Raw genomic sequence first — 14,936 nt, 5'->3', positions numbered from 1 at the left:
CCTCTGGTTGGAAGCTGCACCACTGTTGGCAGCTGAAAGATGAATACCTAAAGAACACCATTTGGTGGCTTTAAAACCACAGTAACATACAGTACAGTGGCTGGACATCTATGTTAGTTTTGCTTCACATAAAGCTCTGCCAAGCCTCAGTCTGCAGTGTCGTCCACAGCCCCGAAACCATCTGGCTTTGGGAATTAAGAGATAGCAGCTGAATTATGGCTGACCCTGCTCTAATATCTCCACCTACCTTCTCTTTTCCTAAACTATTTCACACTGTGCTATCCCCTCTGGTCTTCCCACTCTTGCAAAGTGTCTCATCTTTCTCCACAAGCATACTTTCTCAGAATTTTCCCCATCTATTGTGGATTTTGTTTCCCTGATGCATCTTTCCCATTTCTTTTCTGGCTTCTGATCTTCTTTATCTCGCTTTCTTTATTTGCATCTTACCTCCTCCCTCAGCTGCGTTTAGAGTCAGAGGAGACGTGATGTTTTGCAAACATACTGGAACTTGCATCACACTCATTACACTGTTGCAATGACAGTTTTTGAGAAATACTCTCTGGGTATGCATATGTGTTTTGCTCTGTTTATTCCAGGTTGTATATGTGAGTATAAAACATCTCTTTGCCATTGGGGAGGCTCACAGCCGAGTCTATGCCGGTGTGAATGCATGGCAATGAGAGCATCTGTATCCCATGCCAATCTGTTATCATTCTCATACAATATTAATGGAACTGACTCAGTATCAATGTGTATGTGTGTGCACGCATGGCAGCATATATGGTGAATTAATGCATCCACATGCACACACGAGTATTTTGTTCCTACAAGCTTCTCACACCAGGAACGCCTCAAGATGAGTCAGATTATTCAAGTCACAATGCAACTTAATGCATAATGTCTCAGGTCTTTGTCATTCTTGTCTCGTCCATCTCTGTCCATGGCCAATGTGTTCAGGAGACACAGAGTTATATAGGGAGACTGGGGAAGAAGACAGATGTTGCAACTGACCCCAACCCACAACATTTACAACATAATCAGCAGACAGTTACAACATATTAAAATGCATTAAGTTAAGATGAATATTTAGAAATTATAACTGGCTTTACAATCTTATTATAGTGTTATTTATTTATTTAGTTAGTATTTATTAAATAAGATTTTTTGAGTTCTGTTTGTTTATGTGTAGAACATAGGCTTAACTTGAGTCAATGTACAGATGTTACAGATACAGATGTTACAGATTTTTAGTCTCTGTATTTCAGTGTGAGAGAACAAGAATGGAACAATTTGCAATGCAACAAACTTGAATAAAAATACATATTTATTTTACAAAACTGTATCTTCTTTAAAAGCAGCAGATTTTTGTCATAGTCCAATGTATGAATTACCCTTATATATTTACCTTACAATGACTTGTGTGTGTCAAAAAAGGAAAAAGATGACCATAAGCCAATTGGATGGGTGGTGGATTATAAACACACCTGAAAAGAGAATGAAAGAGCCGCACACCAAAAATCTCCAGTTTAACGGGACCTTTTGGTGTGTGGACCTTTCCTTCCTTGTTCCCCATGTCACTTAGAAGTCAAGAAAACAGTGATTCAAACGAGGTAGGTTTTGATTAATTCACACAAAAAAACAGGACTGTATGACAAAAATAGAGCTCATGAGTCTAACTGAGCATGCACAGAATGAGTATCATCACTTCTGATCAGAGGAATGTGATGCGTTGCAACTGTCCCTTGTTGCAGCCATCCCCAGTCTACCCTACTGTGTCATTATATTATACCGCATGGTGTGAGCTTATTGTGGTCTGACGAGTTGACTGGAGAAGGATGAGAGGAAGGTATAATCCAGTTTGTGGCACAAGCAGACCGGACCTGATGTCCCCTGAGCTCTTTGAAGCACGTCCGTCTTGGCCACCTCCCACCTCTCACCTGTCCACTCACATCACGGTCACTAGTCGCTGGCTAGACACTGGCTGACACTTATCTGATTGGCTGACTTCATGTGTGAACCTTCAGAAAGTAATCGTATTGGTTGACACCCAGTGACACGCACTGGACGACACTGTGTTTGTTCCCAGCGATTCCGGCGATGATTGGTTGACATTTTGCCTGACCTATTGGAGTGATTCTCTTTGGCCTTCTTTGTTTTCACGCTGTGTGTCTAGATGGTCTTGTCTGATGATAGATGTAAGATAACTTCATTGACAGTTTAATTGCATTGTGTAATGTCTGTGATGTCTCTTCTAAACTGGTTGCATCTGTGTCACAAGATTGGTTGTGTGCATTGCTTTGTCCCACAGGATTAAAGAATGGGTTGATCAGATGCAGAAAGAGCTTGTAACCCTGGCAGACACAGCCACAGCTGGGAAGAGCCTCACTCAGGTATGCTACACACATGCACACACACATAAAAAAAGAGCATGATCCAAACTTACCCCCACATATAGTACATCAAAGAAGAGAGAGAAGAGAGAGAGAGAGAAAAGTTATGTTGTGTTTAAAAGTTATATTCTGCTCAGTTGCTATATGCGTTTGACATTGTGCAGTTTTCACATCGAGCAAAACTCTATTAGATTTTTTTAAGCGAACAAATCAAATGCATCTCTGGAACATAAGTATTTCTTAAATTACCAATTATATGTGTGATTTTATGCATTCAGTACTCTGTTTCTGCCTAGATTTTTGAGAGGAACCAGCACCTGTACACTGTGGAGCAAAATGACGCAGAGGAGCTCGTGGCCAGAGCAGCCACAAAAATTGAACAGCTGCTGCGGAAGAGGTCTGCTGCCTTGGAGGTAGGAATCAGCCCACTTAGAGGAACCTACTGTTAGTTTGCAATTTTACATTGGTTTTAATTACAGCTGTACGGGATGAGATCTTTATTAACAAGGGCTGAGAAAAGACATTTTCCATCTGGTTCTTGTTAAGACATTGTAGACGTGAGCATGTATATTCAATAACCAGAGTGTGTGTAGCGGACCATGTGTTTAATCCATTTTTTGGTTCAACTGCAATTGTGTTAAATCCATGTATCTCAATGTGTATTGAAATTCACAAGTTGAAAGAATGAAAATACCATAGAAATGTGATGTAGTACTTAAGTTTTTTAAAGTTTGTGACATTTAATCAAACAAAATTAAAACCAATTATATAATAATGCTCCATGGTAAATGTTCTATTGAAATGAACAAGCTGGGTGCATTAGTTTGCATGTGAATGTTAATGGACTGATAAGACAACTACTAGACTGTTGGACACACAGGATAGATTGAATTAAGAAAAGAAGAATGTTAAAAATTTCCACTGGAAAATATGCTTGTTATTGTCAGCAGTGTGACTTCAAAATAGGGCAGACCTGGTCTGAACCCACAACACAGAGCCTGAGGGCTTTAGCTGCAGAGTAGTAGTGCTGGTGAGAAGATCTAAAGGGAGAAATGTTGCAATCCTGAGACTTACTCAAAGAAATAAGATTAAATATATCTTTTTAATTTTTCACCAACCCATTGGACTTATCATTGCTATATTCAGATACAGTAAATTAGCTGCATATCTGTTGGCTAGCTCATGATATTTAAATCATCTGCAATATCAAACTAATAAGGATTAGAATATTTGCATTCACTGAAGAAAATGCACGTGATGCTGCATCTACTGCTACTGCTCACCTGCCCAACTTCAGAAAGTCCCAGCAAGGACTGAGCTATTGGTACCATGCTTAATTAAAGACATATCATGCCAGTACATATCATGTTTTACAGTTAACTGTAGATAGAATTGTATGAAGTGCTTCACATTTGTGCAAACTGGCTATATGAACATTCACACTGTTTGCAATACAGTTCAGAATTGAAGAGTTATTGCCTGTTTTAGTGGGTCAGGACCTGCCTCAAAAGTTTGGTAACAAATTACAGACTAATGGAAAATTGTAGCCATCATCTAAATATGGCTTGTACCAAGTTTGGTAAAGACTGGATGCAATATGTGACAATAAAGGTAAAAAAAAATCCAAAATGGCAGTTGCTACAACAATCACAGAATTACTAAAACTATTTTGGGAGGATAAATTAAACATTATTCCCCTTTAGGCCAAATTGAATCATAGTTGTAATTCAAAATATCATAATTGCATAATTATGAAAATAATTAATTTTGGTTTTATATCAGTTGATTCACAAGTTACTGCCCAAAACATAAAGCATCCCACTGCTGTTACAACACCATCTGGGCTTTTTATTTTAATTACTTGTCTGGCTGAGGTTTCACACAATATTTCCAAGTGTGATTACTGTGAGTTTGGTTGAAATGATCCTTTAAATGGAGCAAGTCTCATTCAAAACATTTAATGATCTTCTGGCAACATTTTTTGGTCCTTCTCCATACCAAGAGGCATCCATAACAAATAAATGGAATCAGTAAACAACCTCCACCATTCATGATGCTTTTACATTGTCACAAGCTGTTATCTGAATGTTGTGGCCATTTTGTAACAGCGCGCCAATATTTTAGTGGTGAGTTGATATGTACAGACCGGATCATATCATTGTGTGACTGTATGGATGATAGATATAGTTTGTATATGCATTAACAGCAGGGAATGAAGCATGAACACAAAAGAGTAGAAAGCGGGGACTGAGATCTTTCTTCTGCAGGATTCAGTGTGATAATGAGAGCTTTGACCCTGGGGATGTTCTCTCTTTCTCCCCCTCTCTTCCCCCACTATTCCCTTATTTTTTTTCCCAGAAGTGGGTCAGACATGCTCATCTATATCAGGAGTTTGAACTGTTTTTATACATTCAGAGGGAGTTCACAGCACCCCTTACTCTGCCTTTATAAGGCATCACCATTGTTGTCTTATTAGTAATGGAGAAGGAGTATTTATGAATGTTCATAAACACATCTCCTGCCAAGTGTCTGTTCTGTGTATGTTAAGTAAACACCCTGGTGTTCTTATCGTTTTTCCGAGCACTGGTGCCATAAGATGTGTAAGCAGCAACGAGAAAATTGGCTTCAATGGAAGTGATAGAAGAGAAGGATGGTTGCGGGGGCCGGTGTGTTTGTGCATATGTGTTTTAGTGTATGTTAAGGGTAGGTGGTAGGTGGTGGGTGGGAGGTCAGCTAGCTTGATGCTGACAGTTCATCCAACCTCCGGACATCGATCACTTCTCACTCTTTATTGCGACTTTCTGTCTCATCCTCTCCTACGAGTAACCTCAAGGCACACTGATATTGAATTCTCTGTCCTGAGATGTAGGGACGGAGAGATAAATGGTTGGATGGATGATGTGAAAGAAGGGCAAATGCATGAACATGATGGATGCACGAAGTGATGGACAGCTAGACTGAGCAAAGGAAAGTGGGTGCAAACAAAGGTACAGTGAGACAAAAAATGGTGTTTTGAGCTCAGACTGTAAGAGGTTTCAGGGTTTCCTCCAGCAAAGTTGTTAGGCACGGTAGCAAGTATTTTTTGACAGAGGCCAGCAGCCAACTGTCTTTTTTGATGGAGGCCTGGCGTGGGCCAGCGACAGACTGATAGCAGCAATTAAGTAAGGCCCTATTGTCTCAACATAATCACAGGCCAGGGCTCAACAATGAAGACTTCTTACCTTGGGCAAGTGAAATGCCATGCCACTTCATTGACAGGGCAAGTGGTGAAATGGAATTAAACTATTAGAGCCTTTTAATAATCAGTTAAAGGTTAAAGTAATTAAGCCAATGAGTCAACACACATTTTAAAAAAACAACTATAGTTTTAAAAAGAGTTTTACAAAGAAACTGACAATGTACAGTCTTTCTATGTTTTCAACAGCAAGAGAAATCAAATCGCAACTCTGTTAACCTTCAAAATTATCTTGTAAATTTACAGACTCGATTTTTGTGTATTTCATGGCACAAATTGATTGGGATCAAAAAAATATTTGTTTCCTGTCACTGACAACCATACATATCTTTGACATAAGGTCACAGAGGGGACACTGGACAGGGGGGGACTTTGCTTCTCTATAGCGCAGTCACGTTTTCAGCAACAAATGTTTCTGGTGAGCTCTCCGACCATTATGTCTTTGTTTCCATCTAAGCTGCCCTGCTGCTGGTAACTGTTTGTTTAAAAAACATCTTAAAATACATCCCCTTAAAATAAAATTCCCAGGTTCTCAGGCCCAGTATGAGGTCAACTTTGGTCTGATGGGTCACTGGGCTTGTAATACACCGGGGGAAACCCTGGGTTTCCTTTTTTGGGAGTCTGTCTAAGACTTGTAGGGTTAAGCCGCATAGCAGTGACAATAAACATCAGCAAACTCAAATCAGAAAGTATACATAGTGTCCCAGAAGACTTTATAGTTGTGCTTTGAGCTGATTTTTGCTGACCCATCTTCTTCCAAGTTGAATGAAGGGATTTGGCTGTAAAGTTTATCAGAGAGAAAATACAGGAAGAGAGTCTTCATTGCAGCTGGGGGATCCTTTCTTGTTCAAGGCCTTTGATATAAGGTTGGGAGAGACTCAATGTCAACATAATTGGAGATAGCCCAAGGCACTTGAGCCACTTTCACTTAGTTGTCAACTGCTTTCAAACTTTCATCCTCCCTCCGCCTCTCTCTCTCTCTTTCGTCCTCTCTGTCTTTCTATCTCTGATCTCTAACTCTGCATGATGGATGACCTTTGAAAGGCCACAGTTTACCTAGCCACAGGTGCAGGGAAAAAGCATGTGTCCATGTGTGTCTGCCCATGCTTCCATAAATATGTGTGTCGCAGAGTGTAACATACATTATTAATGAGTACTTGGCTGCACACTGTTGGGAGAGATCACTTTATCAAAGGTTTTACAATGTATACTGGGGTTTGATCTCAACAGGAAACACTCACACACTTGCACACATTAGCACAGGAGGGTGCAGCCTCCCCTGCTGGCCAGAGTGAAACAGTGGAAATACCATTTGATCCTTTTAAATAACCTCTGATGAAAATGATGGTAACTATTTCCGTTTATTTGCTTGTGGATGCTTTATTCTGTTGTGTTCAAGTATGAAAAACATGGCAATTTTGAAGAATGAATGTACAGTATTTCTGTTTTTTCTGATTAAGTGTTTTGATGTGATTGTGCACCTCAGCTGATACTGCAGCAGAAATATCATACATCTTGGCTTTAAATAGTCCAACTAAATATTAGGCTATGTGAAAAAAGGTTTTACCCTGTAAATCCAGTGTACCCTACTCTGTTTTGTTTAGTCTTGTGTCCTTTTGTGTGCAATGCAATGGTGAGGAGATAAAAACAAACACTGCATGCAAAGTACTGACAGCTGTCAGGGATCAACGGTTTCTTAAACATGATGCATTATTAATGTTGAATAAACATTAATCGTACTGTTTATTCAGCTGTAGTATTAATACCATATTGACAAGTTTCAGTTGTATCTATAGAGTATAGTTTTTTTTTTTTTTATTCTAAATATTTATAAATGCATGCACTGTAGCTGTAGCTTCCTACTTCTTACGCACAAACACCAACAACCAACAAAGTTTAATATACCTTTGTGGTAAGGAGAAAATAATAGCATGAGGGTTCAGTAGCCCTAGTTCTTTATCTGTTCTTTTAATTTACATATTGGTTAGTTTTTATAGGCCACACATGCTCTCTGTAACTTTTCAGAGACTCTTATTGTTTTTATTAGACCAAATTAAATAACTATTATTAATAAAGGAACTACCAGAAAGGGGTATCAGGCAGAAAGGATGTAGGAAGTCAGGTGATAAGTATAAACAGAGTACAAGTATAAAGAGCAACAAATCCTCATCAGAAGCAGGTTGTGATGGATGAATGAAGTACAGTACTTCCACAGACAAGAAAGGAGTGCGACTCCCACGTGAAGTTTAATGCTGACTTATTATTTGAGGACGTAGTTGTTAGGTAGTCAGGCTTAGGCACTAAAAGTACCCTGTCAAGTTTCAGCAACAAAACTACTTGGTTAGGTTTAGAAAAAGGTCATGGTCTGAAATAACAGACTGTTAAACAAGTGCTGGAAAGACTGTCTGGCAGAAAGCCCTATAGGTGAACATCTCAGACAGTGTTGCCTGGGTCCAGACCTTCAAATCCGCCCACTCCACTGAGTTGACTGATTCTCTGAATATGAAAATGGAGTGAAATGATTCATTTATTTTGTCTATCAAGTCCAGACAGTGCAGTGTTTGAGTCAAATCCTACTTCTACCACTACCACACCATATAAAGAGAGAGAAAACATTTGTCAAAAGTAGTTGACCTCGTAGTGAAAGTCTGCGATGTGCCCGAGGCTAGATCAAATTACTTCAACCTATCTCTCCCTTCCCCACTCCCAGCCTGTTCCCTCTTTCTCTTGCTGCCTGTGTACATTGTAATTAAAAACTTATTTATTGATGCCGCAGAACTGTTAGGGCAAAAGGCCAACTGATAAAACACCGAAGAGAGACATCCACACATGCTCACACATCAAGGTATTGTTCATGATCCACCCCTCTCTCTTACAAACAACGCGTCGGCTGCTGTTGTTTGCTTTTGTTTGAACAATCTGCATGAGGTGAGGGTCTGTGTGTGCATCTCTCTGTGTGCACTGCATGTGTGTGTGTGTGTGTCTGCACAATTCCCTTCTCTTCTCCTGGGGTGAAGGGCTCTATCCAGTGACTAATGAGCCAGTCTGCACCATTACTTAGAGTAATACCTCAACCAGCACCTCTAAAACTCTACAGGACACAGGTGGCCCAGTACTCTGTGTGTGGATCATGGGAATGTGTATTTGTTCAAGTGTATTTTCAAAGTGACGTATCTTCCTTTTCCAATGCTGGCATCATTACTGGCATGCAAGTTAAGTTCATTATTGAAGTGCAATAATGGGCTTATAAACTAGGAACGTTTTACTAGATGCAATTATCTGTGTAGTAAAGAATGGACGTGGACGTGAAGTGATTTTAATAATGCCAGACTTTAACAATGAAGAAACTTGAGAAAGTGGTTCTCTAGCACATAAAGAACAGCATTCCAACCCGCCAGGATCCTCACCTGTTTGCATTCAGAACCAGCAGGTCCACAGATGATGCCCTCCACTCAGTCTTCACTCACCTTGAGGAAAACAACACCTACTTCAGAATGCTGTTTGTTGATTTCACCTCAGCATTCAACACAATCTCCCACATGAAGCCGATTGGCAAACTGAACACTCTGGGCTTGAGTACTACAATGTGCACCTGGATATTGGACTTCCTCACAGCAGAACCCTGACAGTTTGGATTGGTCGGCTCACCTTCTCCACTCTGCTCAACACTGGAGTCCCTCAGGGCTGTGTGCTCAGCCCTCTCCTGTTCATGCTGTACACCCACGAAAACAGCCCCTGATATGGAAAAAACTTGATTCCGAAGTTGCAGATGACACCACCATCGTCGGATTTCAAACAACGATTACACTTCATATCGGGAGGAAATCAGCAGTCTTGCTGTACACAGAAAACAACCGACTGCTCAGCGTCAGCAAAACGAAAGAGCTGATTGTTGATTTTCAGAAAAAGGAGGCAAAGGCGCACATCCCTGTCTACATTCTATGTACTCAGTGGAGCTGAGCTGGAGCAGGTGAACAGTTTTAGCTTCCTGGAAATCAACTAGAGCTGCACAATATATCGTTTGAGCATCGTCATCACAATGTACGTGTGTGCAATAGTCACATTGCAGGTCCTGCAATGTAGGAGGCAAACGAAATCACCTAATTTCAAGAGTACCTGACACACACTGCGCGCAGCGATCCACCAATCACAATCGTTCTTAATCACTTTGCCAAAGCAGACCACGCCCCTGCATATGCAGTGAGTCACAAGATCAGTGCAGGTTAATTGTCCACAAGATGGCAGCAGTAACATTAAGTGCTATTAATGTCATCTGGTGAAAATTCCTGTATTTTTTCATATCGCAATATATATCGCAGGGTTAAAAAAAAATCGCAATGTCAGTTTTTTCCAATATCGTGCAGCCCTAAAATCAACATCACAGAGAACCTGTCATGGTTATTGCACATCTTCGCCGTGGAAACGAAAAGCTCAGAAACAGCTGTATTTCTTCAGGAAACTTAAGAGGACAAAATTCCCAAGTTCTTGTTAACTTTTACAGGGGAACAATAGAAAACATTCTGACTGGAAACATCACAAACCGGCAGCCCAGGACATAAAAAACTCCACAGTGGGTAATTAAAACTGCCAGAACATTGTTGGTACCCATTTACCAAACATCGGTGATATTAGGGAGGTGAGGTGTGTGTACAGAGCCCAAAGAATACTAAAAGACAATGCCCACCCCAGCCACAGCCTGTTTACTCTGCTGCCATCAGGCAGGAGATACAGAAGTATCCCCTGCCATACCACCAGACTGAAGAGCAGCGTCTTCCCTCAGGCTGTGAGACTAACTAATTCATCCTCAGCACTCCACCTCATAAGTTAGTTTGGTCTATGTTTTTATTTTATCTCTTCAGCCAATCCAATCAACCAATCAAAGAAGGAACTACACTGAAATCTTGTTATAGAACCTTGTTGGAAATGAATAAACCTCCTTGCATCCTTGTAGATACCATTGCAATTGTTTTTGTTAAATTTGCACATTGTCAGTTTGCATTTAGAGGAGTATATTTAAACCTCTCACTGGTACTTTTTTGAGCCCAAACAAGGCCCCGTGCCTCACATATCCAGTCTCAGCCCCACAACATCAAGGTTTTTGCTGCTGTGTCTAGTTCAGACACTCTTCTTCAATATTAAACACTTTTACAGTTTGCATTTGAAGGATTCATCTGCAAAAACACATATCTCCATTTTTATTTATTTTCCTAAATCATGTGTACTCCAAGGACTATCAATCAAACACGTGTTTGGTTGTATTGATGAGATAACTTTTTTAAAAATTTCATAAATCATATTTTTATTGTGCTGTCAGGGGAACATCAATCAAAATGGTGTTGGTTTATTTATTTAAGAGAGTCTGTTTATCTGTTTTTGGAAATGTTATGAAAGGCTTTAGATGCCACCATATGATATTCCACAAAAATATCATAGATACAGCATAGTTCTATGGTGTGCATTTTTTCACAATTGACATTGACATGTCTTTAGGGATTTCTGCCTGGCATATTTGATTCTGCCATTAATACTTTTGCCTGCCCATTTTGATATTGTCACATTATCTAGTCTCAACATTCATAGTCATTGCTACAGGTATATAATGTGTAAAACATTTCAATGGTCAGCCATTTAGTATATGTACTGAATGTATAGATACAGCGCTAAAGTCACTTTGTTGTATTGCAGGCTGTAGTAATATACTGTTTGTAAAATTGTTTACAGACACATTTAACTGGGTAAGCTAAATAAAATATATATTTATAAGAAATGCTTTAAATACAATGCAAAAACAGTAATTGTCCTGAAATAACTACATTATGCAGATTTTTGTCATTATGAATGAGTCAGTAAATTTTAGTCTGGTAAATTCCCTACCACTACAGATAATGTCAATGCCAATATCCCTGTTAACATTCAGTCTCACAACATTTACTATTTGATCATACTTATTATTCTGAAATAATGTCTGTCATTAGATATTCAGCTTTATTTTTCAGTAGCTGATTCTCCAGCTTTGTCAAACATTTTGTGTAAAGAGTTCAGGCTTAAAGGATCTTGCTTTGCAAACCATGCCGCTTGTCAGATTCTGCCTCTCTGTCTGCCCCTCCAACAACATTTTCACTTTCCCAGGCTCTTTCATCGCCATTCTCTACCTGTCCACCAGATTCCCTCAGAATTTACCACCTGACCCTGTCACCTGACTAGCACATCAAGTTGCTCGCCTGTTTCCACTTTCTGTCTTTGGGTTATTCTGCCTGCCTACCTGTTTCCTGAATGCTGGAACCAGTACCTGATTCTGAATCTGTACCTGTCTCCCTGCACCATTTCTGTCATCCTTAGACTCTTTCTGATCAATATCTTTACTCATGCCAGTAAAGCTATGTGTGTTGATTTTATGAGTAAATTAGAGCTGATTCTGTCTGCCAGATTATCTGCATTTTGGTTCTATTCCTTGCTGCCTCATCCTTGCCCCCTGGTAGTTGTACAATCTGGCCAAAAACTGACCTAGAAGATGAAGGTTTTTTTGTGTGTGAATAACATAAAGTGATTCATGCCATTCAGTGCCTTCTAATCTATTGCCAAAATGCTGTTATTAAGCAGTCGGTTGAAAATGTGTGACCGGCACTCCAGCAAGTTCCTTTGAAGCCTGGGCTTGTAAAGTTGCTACCTGGATTGGCAGCGTACTTAACCATCAATCCTGTACCCCAGCCTGCTAACCTCCAGCCTGCACCCCGACCTGCCTCTCAATCAGCTGGTCTCTGGATCATTAGCCTCCGGCCTGCCTGCCTTGAGCTGGCTAGCCTTCCACCTGCCTGCCCTGATCCTGTATTTCCTGAACACTCAGAGCCTTCAATTGAGAGGATGAGACATTAAGACCAACCCTGAAGTCCAGCGGCAATCTTTCATTGAGTCTGGCCTTGCCATTTTCAGGGGGCAACCCCGTAGAGCCCCCAGTCCCCAAGGCTTTTCTCTTGGTCCCCATGACTCTTTGGGGTTTTTTTTCCCGCTGTTCAGTTCCTTGGTCTCTCAGCCACCCAGATCCTCAGCCTCTCAACTACCACAGGTCCTCCACCGTCCAGTGTCTTAACTGACCACAGACATGTCTGTGCTGTCTTTGCCAACGCCTAGCTGGAACTTCCAGATCTCCAGTTGAAAGTCTGCCACCTGAATCCTGGAATATGGAACTTGTACTTGACTCTCAATCTGTACCTCTATGACTATTTGGATTTTTACTGGTGCCCCTAATCTTATGTACCTTAATTTCTCATCAGTAAATCCCTGAGCTGTTTCTGTCTGCCTTCTTGTCTGCATTTGGGTCCTTGTGTTGAGGTGAAAATGAGGTGAAAATCTGATCCTGGCAACTGTGCCAACATTCACCTGAAATGTGTACTGTGGTTCCGAGTGCAAAACACAATATGGTGTATGGCCACTCTTTAGTGTCAGGAATAACTGTCTGACACTAAACTATTCAGTGTTCAGAAACTCTCGGAAAATCTCCTTCTGTTTTTTAAACAAGATACACCAATCTTTTATTTTGTAAATTGTAACCATGTATATAACTACAGTTACTATTACATTTATAATGTTATCATCTTCAACATTCCTGATGCAGTGCTAAACAGCTGAGTTCCCTCTATTTTGACGTGTGTGTTAAGTGATCAGTGTGTTATCTGTGCATGTGTTTAATAGAGTCTTTGTGCCCCAGGTGTTGGACCATATTTTTATTAATCTGTTGCCTGCTGTCACAATGTTACAATAATGAGCACAAGATGTGACATTATGATGTTTTCGTGTGTGTGTGCGTGTGTGTGCATGTGCGTGAGCCACCGTAACACAGTAATGAACACAGGCTATGATACGATCAGAGATATCCCAGTCTCCGGAGCAGATGTTACTCAACCTCCCATCTCTGCTCTGCACTGATCATATTAAGCAGACAAGAGGTGTCTGCATGTGTCTGTGTGTGTGTGTGTGTGCGTGCATTTGTGTTTATGTGTGTGTATGTGATAGACAGAAAGAGAGGGAGAGAGTGGGAGGGAGCAGTGCAGATGTGGAATTCTAACTAGACTTATGGTCGGCCAGGGACAAGCGTCTAATACATTCATCGAGAAGAAATCCACACTGTGTTGATGGATCGAAACATGTTCACGGTTACATTTGAATACTTGATTTGGAAACTGACCTGTCACTGCCAAGAGAGGCCGTTTTTCATATCTAATAATTAAAGGTGACAAGTAGTATTTTTTGAATCAATGTTGTGATTCTTTGTTCTGATTACAGTAAGTGAGATGTGACAAGATAATTAGTAGCCTCTGTCTTACACCAGTTAAAGATGGTGTTTCTCAACCACAATCTACCTGAACTTTGTTGCTGTCTGACACTGGTGCTACTACATTTCCGTCATGTCTGTTTTTACCGTCTGTCTTACAGAAAATAGCAGTTCTGTTTGAATGATTGGATGGATGGATGGATGGATGGATGGATGGATTGTTGGCAAGATGTAACTAATGGCTTTAATAATGACTAATAAATCATTTTATCCAGGCCGACTTCATGATACCGTTTATGCTGCAAAATAGCAAAACCAAGAAGGTTGCTTTGGTTTCATGTCCATGTGTTTGAGAGAGAGAGAGAGCGCACAGCTGTGGGCAATCAGACAACTAGGACAATGTAACATATTGTTTTATGTTATGTTACCTTTAGTCATGTTTGCTGATTTCCTTCATTTCTCTCTGACATATCCAGATGTATCCTGTGTTTTTGTGGAAGTTATAGCACATTACAGCTGGTAGGAAATGCACCATTACGTTGCATAAATTACAGGTTTCTCTGGGTTTGACCAACCTTACATATTTCAGCTTTAAATATTTATTAGCATTCTACTGCAAACTTGATATCTGATTAAAAGGCGAATAACCAGTGGGCATTTATTACTGGATTATCAACATTTACGGCATTATTACCAAATATCATGAATGATAAACATTAGCCAAGCTGGCAACTTAAAAGGTTTTCCTAGTAATAGCTTAAAGTAGTTAATGATTTATTACCCAAACCTCTATAAAGCATGTCTTTTTTAAAAGTAGTCCCTTTATCGTTTACCTTTTGAATGAGAAGATCATGACTCTCAGTAAATGTGTTATAAAATAATACAGCACATTCCCTATGACATGGTGACAAGCAATATAAATTCTCTGAGGTAGACAGAGGTGACACATATATTTGCGATAAACGAATGAGAGCCAAAGAGCCAAAGAGACCGAATGAGACAAGCAGCAGCTGTAGATTTACTGTTCCCATCAGAGTTTTTG

General features: G+C 40.1%; 1 protein-coding gene across 1 annotated transcript in view; it reads left to right on the top strand.

The window, feature by feature from the left end:
* Positions 1-14,936, top strand: part of LOC146316449 (voltage-dependent calcium channel subunit alpha-2/delta-1) — a 92,791-nt gene that overhangs the window by 9,787 nt on the left and 68,068 nt on the right. Inside the window, exons 2-3 of the mRNA XM_084733392.1 lie at positions 2,309-2,390; positions 2,687-2,803. Coding sequence (XP_084589518.1) covers positions 2,309-2,390; positions 2,687-2,803 — 199 coding nt within the window. The remainder of the gene's footprint in view (positions 1-2,308; positions 2,391-2,686; positions 2,804-14,936) is intronic.

Source organism: Lutjanus erythropterus, chromosome 13 (assembly GCF_056507025.1).
Source record: "Lutjanus erythropterus isolate fLutEry1 chromosome 13, fLutEry1.hap2, whole genome shotgun sequence".
In the NCBI taxonomy this organism is placed as follows: domain Eukaryota; kingdom Metazoa; phylum Chordata; class Actinopteri; order Lutjaniformes; family Lutjanidae; genus Lutjanus; species Lutjanus erythropterus.
The sequence above is the reverse complement of the archived record's forward strand: the minus strand, read 5'-3'. Positions and strand labels throughout refer to the sequence as shown.